General features: G+C 45.0%; 1 protein-coding gene across 1 annotated transcript in view; it reads left to right on the forward strand.

Moving 5' to 3' along the window:
• Positions 1–13,629, forward strand: part of MYO7B (myosin VIIB) — a 71,867-nt gene that overhangs the window by 31,942 nt on the left and 26,296 nt on the right. Inside the window, exons 16-19 of the mRNA XM_047084912.1 lie at positions 1,319–1,471; positions 2,105–2,203; positions 3,977–4,071; positions 12,048–12,132. Of these exons, the coding sequence (XP_046940868.1) occupies positions 1,319–1,471; positions 2,105–2,203; positions 3,977–4,071; positions 12,048–12,132 (432 nt within the window). The remainder of the gene's footprint in view (positions 1–1,318; positions 1,472–2,104; positions 2,204–3,976; positions 4,072–12,047; positions 12,133–13,629) is intronic.

Raw genomic sequence — 13,629 nt, forward strand, 5'->3', positions numbered from 1 at the left:
TGTGGGCTTGGGAATCACACCCAGAGGCTCAAATACAGGACTCCCCAAAACTGGGAAATAACATCTAAAACAAGATGAAATGACTCAAAAAAATCTTATAAGGGGAAAAAATTAATATTACATTAAATGCAGCATATTTTTGGAATAGAACAGAATTATATGAAATTGGGACTGGCCCAGGAAATCCAGAAGGTAGGCACAACACCTGTATGTTGGGTAATAACTGTGCTCTCAGAGGCCCTCTGCCCTCATCCCCCACCCCACTTCCAGCGCTGAGGGACAGGTGGGCGGGGCCTGGGGCTGATGCTTCTGTCTCTCCAGCAGCCCCAGCTGGGACATGGCTCAGAGACAGTGGCTGCTATGTAGGTGTAGGGGGAGGCCAGGCTGAGGGGCCAGGCAGGCTCAAGGGGAACCTTGCTCAGTGTGGCCCTGAGCCTCAGGCACCTCATCTTTAAATTGGAGCTAAGTACCCCACTATGTAGGGCTGTTATAAAGATTAAATGAGAAACATGGAGCCCACTGGAAATGCTCAATAAATGGGAGCCAATTAGTTGCCCAAGACTAACTGCCATGTGGCCCTGGACCCCACGAGCAGTTGGCTCTGTGGTCCTCAGCCTTTCCAGGTGGGTAACAGCCTGCTGGTGGGCTTGCCAGATTCGAGGGTGTGCCCTTAGTCCCCAGACACTCCTGGCTGGGAGGTTGAGGGGGGCTCTCTTGCGGCTAAGCCATGCAGAGTCTGGAGCCATGGCTGAAGACCCCATTCCCCTGCTCAAAGCATCGTGTCCAAATTCCTCTCTATCAGCCATGCCCATCTCTGGGGGAGAGAAACTAAGCTGGCTACAATGCTTTCTGACTCTAGGTAGGAAATGTGTTTCTTCATTCCATTAGAGTGTGGGAGGTGGGACAGCGCCCACCCCAGCACAGGCAAGGCCGCAAGGAAACTTCTTTGAGAGCATTGTTGTGGAGCATTTAAAAACATTTTAAACATGACATATGCAAATAACTTTTATATTCATAGTACTTTGCATTTGCTGAGAATGAGGGAAGTATTCGTGTTCTTGTGGAAGTCACAGTTTGTATATTACCGACTTCCATCTGCTTGGAAATACTCTCGGGACCGAATTTTCAGTGACTTGGGTCCAAATTCCTCTCTGGAAAATAGGAGTCTGCAGGTTAAAGCATACACTGCAATTCAGGCAAGCATCGTGGGGTTCTCTCGTATCTGGGGACAGCCGGGTGGTTGGGAGGGCTGCCCTGGCAGGTGCACCGAGCACGTGCAGCTGTTCAGAAAGCGGGCCTGTGACCTGTGCGCCCGCAGCTGTTCGACCGGGAGCTGTGCATCCGGCAGCTGCGCTACTCGGGCATGATGCAGACGGTGTACATCCGCAAGTCGGGCTTCCCCATCCGGTACACGTTTGACGCGTTCTCCCAGAGGTTTCGTGTGTTGCTGCCCAGCGCCGTGAGATTCCAGGTGCTCACCCCGCCACCGCCCCCCCCGCCCCCCGCCTGCCCATGCTGGCCCTGACAGGCGTAAGTGACCTCAGGGGCGCCCCAACCCCCAGGTTCAAGGGGGTCCTCTAGCTGCCCTCCCGATGCTGAGGGCCCTTTCCTGGACCCCCTTCCTTCTCATCTCCTCCAGCCCCATCTCTCACTCCCTGGGTGCCCTGGGAGAGAGGGAGGGGTTGGCTCCCACCGTGTCACACTCCCTGAATGAGGTTAGTGGCTGAAATGTTGGTACTAGGAGCTGTCTGCCATTTAAAGCAAACACTGGCGAGATCATGCCCTGGTGGGGTTGCTGTTTGGAGCAAGATGTCCTTCCCATCCTTTCTCAAACACTCAGCTGCCTACACTTGGAGCTGTCCAAGTGCTCAACAGCCACGCTGAGGCCCCAGGCGTGGTGGCCTCGAGGCTCCTGGGTCTGGGCTCTCCCCTGGCCCCACTCTTGTTCAGAAGTGCCTTGAGCCTGTGTCCTGGCCAAGCAACACTGACACCCAGGGGAGAAGGAAGACTCGAGTCCCAGAAAGCCTTTGTGGAGGGAGCCTCAGCCTCCCACCTGGGGGCCTGCTCCAACGCCACCAAGCCACTCCTGTTTTCTCCTCGGCAGCTTCTAGACAAGGCTCGCCAGATGACCCTGCGCATTGCCGAAACGTGGCTGGGGACAGACAAAGAATGGAAAGTGGGAAAGACCAAAATTTTCCTGAAGGTGAGCCCCTGAACACGCTGGTCTTCAGCCTCCTGGAGCGTGAGGGGCTGGTCTCATGCCCACCAGGTGGCATCTGCTCACCCACCCTGAGCCAGTGCCGCGGGAGCTTGCTCTGGGCATGGCCCCCACCCTGAGGCACCCCTGTTGTAGAAAGCCATGCTGTAGAAGAGAGGCAAGGGACCATGAGGAGAGCTCAGCCCCGCCTGCAGAAGTCCAGGAGGCTTCTCAGAGCAGGGCATCAAAGGCAAGACCTCAGGAGAAGGGGGAGCTGCCCCAGGCCACCAGGCAGAGGCAAGCAGGAGCTCAGGATAGGCTCCCACAGTCCCTTAGATAGGCCTCCTCCTCCATGTGGGGAGCCACAGTCTAAAGAGTCAGACCTGGGAAAGCTCCACCTCTTTAGAGCCCTGGAGAGCCAGCACTTCCGTGGAAGGAGCCAGTGTGCTGGCCCCCCTCCCCCTAGAAGAGCTTGTCCTTGAGCAGGCCTGTGCAAGCAGCACCTCCCATCTCCATCCCCTACAACTTCCAGCGAGGCCCGAGGTCACACGGAGGCAGCTTGTGGCTGACACCCACAGCCTTTGGGCCCTCCAGGACTGCACGTTGGGTCAAGAGCCACAGAGGAGAGATCCTTGTAAGCTGTGGGTGGGTGAGCAAAGAGAGAAAGAGGAGGGAGGAGAGAAGATCAGTGCCTGGACACATGCTCTGCCAGCCCGCCCAAGCGCCACCCCATCCCCCCGCCCCTTCCAAAGTCCTCCACTCCCTCCACTTTCCCCATAGAGCCTGCCCACCTGTCTTCATCTGTCCCCAGAGGGACCTCCCAACCCTGATCCTCTGGTTAGTCTGTCTGTTCCTCTGTCCATGCATTAGCCAGGCTTGTGCTGGGGCTCTGGGACTTAGACAACCGGGAAGACACAGAGGGGCTTCAGATTCCACTGGGGAGGTGAGGCCGGGGAGGATAGACATTGGGCAAGTCCCAGGGTGCTGTCCCAGAAGCTGGGACAGACGGCGAGGGCCACAGGGGTGCGGTCAGTGTAGGCAGGTGGTGGAGGAGGGGAGGAGGAGAGTGCCCACCCCTCCCTGGCTACTCCTTGAGGCCACCGTCAGGGGTCTAGTGTATTTCTGTGTTTCCAGTGCCCACCCAGGCACATGAAGAGGCTCCATGCTTGCTGATGCAAGACTGATGGAGGCAGGAGAGGCCACCAAGCCCCTGCCTCTCCTTACCACTCACCAAAAGGCCAACCTTCTTTCTGTTCCACAAAGATGGTCTTTGCCCTGCAGGGACTAGGATGGCAAGCCCAAGGAAACAGGGATCCAGTTGAAGCACAAAAGCAGGCCAGGGACGGTCACAGCTCAGGGGTGAATAAGGCTAATCGACCCACTTCGAGTCCTACTCGAAGGCTGAGGAAACATGTTTATATTGAAACAAGTATGAGCCTGTAATACAAGTTGCATGACATTTCACATGAATTTGGGGAAATAAAACACAACTTTGGGGAAACTTTTTGACCCCTTCTTGGGTTCTCCAGAGCAGAAATTAAATTTGCCAGATTGAATTCACAAGAGAAAAGAGCTAAGATGGGAAGTTCTTGGATGGGGGACTGGAGGGCTGATGTGAGCTACATCAGGATCAAATTGAGTGCCCCTTCCCCTTGCTTGCCCTCCAGGGAGCACATATGGGAAAAGTCTGGGAGACCCTTTGGGAGACAGAGCCCTGGCCCCAGGTGGTGTGTGGAGATGAGTGGGAGCAGCTACATGCTGGGGTCTCTTGTGTCGCAGGATAAACAGGACACTCTGCTGGAGTTACAGAGGAGTGAGATGCTGAACAAGGCAGCCGTCAGCATCCAGAAAGTCCTGCGAGGCTACAAATACAGGTGCTGGCCCTGCCCAAGCCCTCCCCAGCCCACACACCCACATCTTTTCATGGGCTTATCTGCCACGAGTATGTATATCCTCTTTTGTGAACTGTCTGTGTGTGCTATTTGCCCGGTTTCTAATTTAATTCTCTGTTGAATTTTGGGAATTATTTATATATACTAGTTACTAGTCCTTTGCTGGATGCATGGTTTGCAAAGATCTTCTCCCAGTCCAGCATTTTTCATGAAGTCCTCTTAAGAGGGTCTTTGCAGAGCAAAATTTTTAGTTGTTTTTTTTCTAAATTTTTTTAATGTTTATTTTATTTTTGAGAGAGAGACAGAGTGTGAACAGGGGAGGGGCAGAAAGAGAGGGAGACACAGAATCTGAAGCAGTCTCCAGGCTCTGAACTGTCAGCACAGAGCTGGACATGGAGCTCGAACTCACGAACCCTTAGATCATGACTGGAGCCGAAGTCAGATGCTTAAACGACTGAGCCACCCAGGCGTCCCCAAAATTTTTAGTTTTGATGGAGTCCAGTTTATCAAATTTTCCTTCATGGAGCTTGCTTTTGGTGTCACCTCTAAGATCTCTGCCGAAGGTTTTCTCTTATCTTTTTTTTTTTTTCTCTAGAAGATTCTATAGTTTTACAGTTTACATTTAGGTCCATTTTCATTTTGAGTGGAACTTCTGTAGGGTGTGAGACTTAGGCTAAGGTTCTTTTAAAAAATTTTTCCCCAGTGGATGTTGCTCCTGCATCATTCACTGAAAAGTCCATCCTTGTTTCAATGACTTCATTTTGCACCTGTGTCAAAAATCAGTTGGGCATATTTGTAGGTCTGTTTCTGCATTCTCTATTCTGTTGCATTAACCTGTGTGTCTGTTCCTCTGCCAGTGCCACACTGTCTTGTTGACTGTAGTTCTATAATAAGTCTTGAAGCTGTATAGACTAATTCTTCCTACCTTCTTCTTTTTTTAAATTGTTTTAGCTGTTCTGGGTCTTTTGCCTTTCCATATACATTTTAGAAACATCTTGTCCATATCTACAAAAAATCTTGCAGGGATTTTCATAGTAGTTATGTTGAATATCAATTTAAGGAGAATTGATGTCTCTATTAGGTGGTTTTCTAATCCATGAATTCCATTTACTTAGATCTTTTTTAATGTCTTTCACCAGTGTCTTGTAGTTTTCAGCATACGTGTTCTGTACATGTTTTGTTAGGTTTATACCTAGATTGGGTTTTTTTGTGGTTTTTTTGAGAGATTATAAATGGTGCTGTATTTTTAATTTTGGCATTGATGTATTCATTGGTGGTATGTTAAAATATTATTGATTTGTGTGTTGACTTTGTTTCCTGTAACCTTGCTGAAGTCACTTACTTTTTATGGATTTCTCAAAGTTTTCTATATAGACCATCATGTTATGTGCAAATAGGAACAGTCTTATTTCCTCCTTTCCAATCTATATATCTTTTATTTACTTTTCTTGCTTAATGTACTGGCCAGAACTTCCAATATTATAAGAGTGGTGAAAGCAGATATCTTTACTTTGTTTCACAGCTTAGGGGAAAGCACTCAGTCTTTAACCATTAAGTGTAATGTTAGCTGTAGGTTTCTTGTGGTTGATCCCTATCAAGTTGAGGAAGTTTCCTGTATTCCTAGTTTTCTGGGAGTGTTTCTCGGAAATGGGTATTGAATTTTGTCATCTGTTGATTCTACATCAGTTGGTATGATCATGGGATTTTTTCTTGTTTAGCCTTTTATTTTTATTTTATTTTACCTTAGCGAGAGAGTAGCATGTACAAGCAGGGAAGAGGGGCAGAGGGAGAGAGAGAGAGAGAGAATCTTTTTTTTTTTAATAAAATTTTTTTAAAGTTTATTTATTTGAGAGAGAGAGAGACAGTGTGAGCAGGGGAGGGGCAGAGAGAGGGGACAGAGAGAGAGAGAGAGAGAGAGAGAGAACCCTAAGCAGGCTCTGCACTGTCAGCACAGATCCTGATGCCTGATGTGGGGCTCGAACCCATGAAATCATGAGATCATGACCTGACTGAGAGTCAGACACTTAACCAACTGAGCCACCCAGGTGCCCTGAGAGAGAGAATCTTAAGCAGGCTCCATGTTGAGCATGGAGCCTGACCTGGGGCTCGATCCCACAACTGTGGGATCATGACCTGAGCTGAAATAGAGAGTCAGATGCTCAACAGACTAAGCCACTCAGGCACCCCCTTGGTTGGCCTTTTAATATGGTGGATAACATTGACTGGTTTTTTAATACCGAACCAGCCCTAGAATAAACCCCACTTGGTCATAGTGTGTAGTTCTTTTTGTATATTGCTGTATACTATTTGCTAATATTTTGTTATGAATTTTTACTTCTATATTTATGAGATCTTTAGGTTTATTCTTTTGTAATATTTTTGTCTGGTTTTGGTATCAGAGTAACATTAGCTCCATAAAAAGAATTAGGAAGTGTTTCCCCCTCTTCTATTTTCTGGAAGAGATTGCACAGAATTGTTGTGAATTCTTTAAATGTTTGCTAGAATTCTCCAGTGAAACCATCTGGTCCTGGAGACTTCTTTGTGGGGAGTTTTTATTTTTTTATTTTTTATTTTTTTAATTTTTTTTTCAACGTTTATTTATTTTTGGGACAGAGAGAGACAGAGCATGAACGGGGGAGGGGCAGAGAGAGAGGGAGACACAGAATCGGAAACAGGCTCCAGGCTCTGAGCCATCAGCCCAGAGCCCGACGCGGGGCTCGAACTCACGGACCGTGAGATCGTGACCTGGCTGAAGTCGGACGCCTAACCGACTGCGCCACCCAGGCGCCCCTGTGGGGAGTTTTTAAATGATAAATTCCTTAGTAGTTGAGGGCAATCCAAATTATCTATTTCAGATTGAGTGACTTGTGGCAATTTGTGCTTTTTGAGAAACTGGTGCATTTCATCTAAGTTGTCAGAAAAATTTTGTATGTGCAGAGTTATTCATAGTATTCCATTATTATAATTTTGATGTCTGCAGAGTCTGTGATGATACTCTGTTTCATCCCTGATATTGACAACTTGTGTCTTTCTCTTTTCTTGGTCTGTTTTGCTAGAGAGGTCTGTCAATTTTCTTGACCTTTTCAAAGAACCAGGTTTTAGTTTCATTGATTTTCTCTAATGCTTTTCTTTCTTTCTTTTTTCAATTTCCGTGATTTCTGCTCTTTTTATTATTTCTTTTCTTCTTCCAGCCTAGAGTGTACTTTATTCTTCTTTTTGTAGATTTTTAAGGTGGGAGCTCAGATATTTGATTCAAAGCTTTTCCTCTATTCTGATGTAAAGTGCTATAAATCTCCTCAGCCCTTCTTTAGCTATGTCTCATACATTTTGATATGTTATTTTTTCATTTTTATTCAATTGTTTTTTTAAAAAATTTCCTTTGAGACTTTCTCTTTGGCTCATGGGTTATTTGGAAGTATGTTGTTTAGTTTCCAAGTGTTTGGAGCCTTTCTTGTTATCATTCTGTTATTGATTTCTAGTTTGATTCCATTGTGGTTAGAGACACAATCTGTATGGGTTAAATTTTTTTAGTGTGCTGATATTTCCTTTATGGCCCAGGATATGGACTGTCTTGTTATATGTTCTAAGGGTGCTTGAAAAGGGCATGTATTCTGCTGTTGTTTAGTGGAATGTTCTAAACATGTCAATTATATCTTGTTGGTTGATAATGATATTGAATTTTATATTCTTGCTGATTTATTGCCTAGTTGTTCTACCCATTATTGAGAAAGGAGTGTTGAAGTTTCCAACCATAATTATGGATTTTCCCATTTTTCATTTCAATTCTATCATTTTTTGCTTCATATATTTTTTAGCTGTGTTGTTTGGTGCATACACATTTAGGATTGCTATGTCTTCTTGGTGGATTTATCCTTTTATCATCATGCAATGTCCCCCTCTGTCTCTGGCTATTTTCTTTGTTCTGAGGTCTACTTTTCTGATAATAATACAGCCACTCCTGTTTTGTTTTGGTTATTATTTGCATGATATATATTTTTCATCCTTTTACTTTCTTTTTTTTTTTTTTCAACGTTTATTTATTTTTGGGACAGAGAGAGACAGAGCATGAATGGGGGAGGGGCAGAGAGAGAGGGAGACACAGAATCAGAAACAGGCTCCAGGCTCTGAGCCATCAGCCCAGAGCCTGATGCGGGGCTCGAACTCACGGACCGCGAGATCGTGACCTGGCTGAAGTCGGACGCTTAACCGACTGAGCCACCCAGGCGCCCCCATCCTTTTACTTTCAACCTGTGTTTTAAGTGAGTTTCTCATAGACAGTCATGCTTTTAAATCTATTAAGCCAATCTCTGTCTTTTAATTGGTGTAGTTATACTTTTTACACTTAATGTAATTATTTATGTCAGAAATTAAGTCTGTCATTTTATTTTTTGTTTTCTGTTTGTTCTCTGTTTTTCATTCCTCTGTTTTCTTTGTCCTGCCATACTGCGGATTGCCTAAATGTTTTTTAAAATTGCATTTTCATTTATTTATAGTGTTTTCAAATGTATTTCTTTTTAAAGCTTTTTTTAGTGGTTGCTCCAATATTACATTATGTATACACAAATTATGACAGTCTATTAGTGTCATCATTTTACCACTTTGAGAAGTATAGAAACTTTATCTGTCTTTATGTCCTTTTACCTTCTCCCATTTGTAATATAATTTTCCTTAAATGTTTCCTCTACATACATTTAGAACCACATCAGACAGTGTTACAAATTTTGCTTCAATCATCAAACAAAATTTTGAAAACTCAAGAGGAGAGGAAAGTTTATTGAATTGCTTACTTACACTATTACTTACTATTTATTTTTTCCTTCTTGGTATTCTACGGTTTCTTCTTTTATCATTTCCTTTCTCTTTAAAGAATTTCTTCTATTTGTTCTTTTAGGAGGTCTAGTGACAATTCTCTTAGTCTTCATCTGGGAATGTCTTGATTTCCCCTTCAGTTCTGAAAGATATTTTCACTAGCATAAAATTCTGGGTTGATGGCTCTTCTCTCTCAATCCTTGGAGAATATTGTGCCACTTCCTCCTGGGCTCCATGGTTTCTGATGAGAAATCCAAATCATTTTCTCCCTATAAGTAATGTGTTGTTTCTCTCTTGTTACTTTCAAGATTTTTTTGCCTTTAGTTTTCAGAAGTTTAACCATGATGTATCTTGATGTGAATTTATTTGAATTTATCCTGTTTGAGGTTTGCTGAGCTTGTTTATATCTTTTGTTATGATTATGAACTTTTCAGTTGTTATTTCTCGTAATGCTTTTGCAGCACTATCTCTTTCTCCTTTCTTTCTAGGACTCCAATGACCAAAAAAAAAAAAAAAAATACAGTCCCAATGGTGCCTAAGGCTCTGGTCATTTTATTTCAGTCTCTTTTCTCTCTGTTTTTCAGGTTGGGTGATTTTTACTGTTCTATCTTCAAGCTCACTAACTCTTTCCTCCTTTCTCTGTTGCCAAACTGAGGTTTTTTTGTTTTTGTTTTTGTTTTTTAATTTCGTTATTGTATTTTTCAGTTCTAAAAGTTCCATTTGGTTCTACTTTATGTCTTTTACTTCTTTACTAAGACTTTGTATTTTCTCATTTGTTTCAGGTGTGTTTATAATTGCTCATTGAAGCATTTTTATAATGGCTAACTTTTCTGTCCATGTTGGCATATGTTGCTTGTCTTTTCTTATTCAAGTTGCTATTTTCCTTGCTCTTTGTATGATAAGTGATTTTGGACTGAAACATGGACATTTTGGGTATTATATTATAAGAACTCTGGGTCTTGCTTAAACATTCTGTTTTAGCTGGGTTCCTCTGACACTACTCTAGCAGGGAAAAGTAGGGGTGACATCTGTTTACTGTCAGATGAGGGGAGAGTCTAAGTTCTCCACATTGCCTCCATTGACTCTCAAGGCAAGTAGAGGTTCTTTTTACTGCTGGCTGGGAGTGGGAGTTCCAGCTTCCCAGTAGGCCTCCACTGATACCACAGGAGAGTGACATTCTCCCCAAATGGGGATGGTGAAAGGCCTGCCTGTGCACTAGGTCTCCTCTGATACCACTCCAGCATGGAGGGGAGGAGTACCCCATTACTGCCAAGTGGTGGTGGAAGTCCAGAATTCCCCAGGGGTCTCCACCAACACTTTAGCTCCTAGTCTGGGAAATATGAGGTAAAAAGAAAACCTAGAAAAATTACCACTGTGTCACTCCTTGGATCTGAGATCTCTAGCTAATCTGCCTTCTCCTCTCCACATTTCAGTCTTCTCATCTTTGTTTTACATTTTAGTTGTAGTTAGCAGGAGATATAAGAAAAAAGTATGTCTGCCCCATACATCTTCTCAGAAGTGATCATCATCGATAACTGATGGTGTTCTTGTTCTTCTACACAATGTAATTAGAAAAGAATATTAAAGAAAAGATAGAAATCAGGGTTTCTCAGCTTCAACTCTGTTGACATTTTGGATTAGATAACTCTTTGTTGTGGGGCGCCTGGGGGGTGGCGCAGTCGGTTAAGCGTCTGACTTCAGCCAGGTCACGATCTCGCGGTCCGTGAGTTCGAGCCCCGCGTCAGGCTCTGGGCTCATGGCTCAGAGCCTGGAGCCTGTTTCCGATTCTGTGTCTCCCTCTCTCTCTGCCCCTCCCCCGTTCATGCTCTGTCTCTCTCTGTCCCAAAAATAAATAAACGTTGAAAAAAAAAATTTTTTAAATAAAAAAAAGATAACTCTTTGTTGTGAGGGGCTGTTCTGGGCATTGTGGGATGTTTAGCAGTATCCCTGACCTCTACTCACAAGACGTCAATAGCACCCTCCTTCCCCATCTCCCAGTCATAACAACTCAAAATGTCTCTAAACATTGCCAAATATGCCTTGGTATAAATACCAGAAAGGAGACAAATTATCTTTATTTTTGATAATTCAATTATTTACTTTGGCCTATATTAGAATCATCTGGGGAGATATTTATACTCTGTGTGTGTATGTATACGAAAAAAATATTAGGTAGATGGATAGATAAATAGATATACAGATATATGTATTTCCCAGAGCCTTCAGCAAAGATTCTGATTTAATTGGACTGGGTAGGGCCTGAGCATCAATAAATATTGAAGTTCTCCAGATGATTTTTAATATGGTTGAGGTCTACTGTCTTAAACCTAAGAAAATATCCTGAAAAACTAATAGAAGTGAAAAGGAAACTCAGATAAGTGTGAGATAAAAGATACATCTATATGCACCAAGCTTGCCTCCCCAGAGGCCAAATTTCAGGTTACCCTCCCATTGTTCAGCCCACTTTCCTCCCTGCATCAGAGAGCAGTTCGATGGAGCTGCCAGGCTACCAGGGCCTAGGGGGCTGCCCTCCTGCTTTGACTTGCCTCCAGGAAGGAGTCCCAGTCCTGGGATTTCTGACCTGGTTCCTGGCAGACACCTGGGCTACTGGCCAGAGGAACAGGAAGAGTCTGACAAGGAATAAAAAATGAGACAGGACGCCTGGATGGCTCAGTCGGTTAAGCGTCTGACTCTGGCTCAGGTCACGATCTCACAGTTCATGGGTTCGAGCCCTGCGTTGGGCTCTGTGCTGACAGCTTGGAGGCTAGAGCCTGCTTCGGATTCTGTGTTTCCCTCTCTCTCTGCCCCTCCCCTGCTTGTGCTCTGTCTCTCTCTCAAAAATAAAATAACCATTAAAAAAAATTTTTTAAGTTGGAAATGAGTTTTATCCCTAATACAAAGAGTGAGGGAAAATGTCCTGATTGTTCTAAAAACTGCACTGTCCTAATTCACAAAGTCGCATCGTTGGCAGATCTCAGTTCCTAACACGTGTGTCTTTGGCTTATAAAGGCTTCTGAAAAAGAAGTAATATTTACATTCATTCTCCCCAACCTTTCATTATCCCTCTTCCCTTCAAATCATTTTCCCCCCAAAGGGTGTGAAATGTGTGAAGTTGTTACATACATTTGGACTTGCATTCGCCCTTCTAGGAAGGAGTTCCTGAAGCAGAGGGAGGCAGCTGTGACCCTCCAGGCCGGGTGGAGAGGCTACTACAACAGGCGGAACTTCAAGCAGGTGAGAGAATTCACTTGGGAGGCTGCTCCAGCTGAAAGTTCATTCTTGTGAAGGTGAGAGCTCAGGCAGGAGGGATCAGATCACTAACGTGTTACAACAGACCTCAAATGACCAGCTCTCAGCACCCCACACAGTGTCTGTTTAGCATCATTCAGGTCACAGGCTTTCAGGTTTATGGGCTGCACAGTGTTCTTTTGCAGAGTTTGGAGCATCTCCCGAGCTAGAACAAGGTGGCCTGCTCTGAAATCATATGATCGTCTTTTCTCAATTTACAGGCAACAAATAAGTGGATGGATTATTCTCTGTTTCAAGGCCTTCAGATGTTTTTCATAACCACAGGCACTGCTAATAAGTGTCTGTTCAAGAAATGAGCTAGAGCAACCATAACCATGCCCTACTGGGCCTCACTTGACCACTTGCCTTTGTCCTGGGACATGACTATGGTTGAGACACACAGTGGTCACATCAGCAAACCAGGCTCAGGAAACCAGGACCGGATGGGCCGTGAGAGGCTACAGTTCTGTGGAGGAGAGCAAAGGCCCCTGATTACTGGGCTGTGGAATGATGCTTTGGGGGCAGAGAAATTCCAAAAGGAGGCTTTGGGTGTCTGGGCAGAAGAGGCTGAAAGGCAGGGAGCAGGGAAGTGACACCAAGATGCACATCCCAGCATTTTGAAATTTGACCCCGGGCCTGCCTGGGTTCTGTGCTCACAGGACATAATGGCAGCTGACATAGATGGAAAGTCTACTTAGAGCCATTGCTCTGCCTGCATCATTGGATTTGTTATTAAATCCACCCCATATGTCAAGAAACTGAGGCATAGAGAAGTTAAGTAATTTTCCCAGGAGCACAGTGAGTAAGCAGTAGAGCTGGGGTTTGGGTGCCGGTCTGCGTGACATCCAAGCGTGTAAGACAAAGCGTGACCCCACACACCTGGCACTCACTGCGTTGGTCTCTGAGAAGCCAACAAGACTCGCCCAGGGACTCAGGGACTGCCATCACCAGAGCATGTTTGCAGCATAGAAATGGGTATTCGCCAATTTATTTCGTCTTTATGTTAAAGATCCCAGAGATTGGCTTGGTGATGCCAGCCATCGGCGTCCACCTGGGGGCGCTAGCTCTTGACAATTTGGCTGACCTGGCTTTAGGTGTGATGAGCAAGGCCTCTGGGACCCCATCACCCACATGACATCCAAACCAGTGCTCTACCCCTGGCCACCAGGAGAGCACTATACTGCTCACGCCGTTCCACAAATGCTTATTTAGCATGTATTTACGTGGCAAGGACTGTTCTAAGTGCTTTGCAAGTAATCACTTATTTAACACACTTCTACTCATAGGTGTGTAAAATTTTAGCGCTAGTCCTTTGCCCAAAAGCAGAGAACTGTAAAGGTAATTTGCGAGGTTTTCTGGGGCATATGACTTGCCTCTCTTTCTCTGTGTCCCTTTGGGGAGGCGTTCTCTGCACTCTGCCCTGCTGGGCCAGGCCTCACTTTG

This window comes from Lynx rufus, unplaced genomic scaffold, assembly GCF_022079265.1.
Source record: "Lynx rufus isolate CCGP_SWC_20201006 ecotype Redwood Valley unplaced genomic scaffold, mLynRuf1.p SCAF_2, whole genome shotgun sequence".
In the NCBI taxonomy this organism is placed as follows: domain Eukaryota; kingdom Metazoa; phylum Chordata; class Mammalia; order Carnivora; family Felidae; genus Lynx; species Lynx rufus.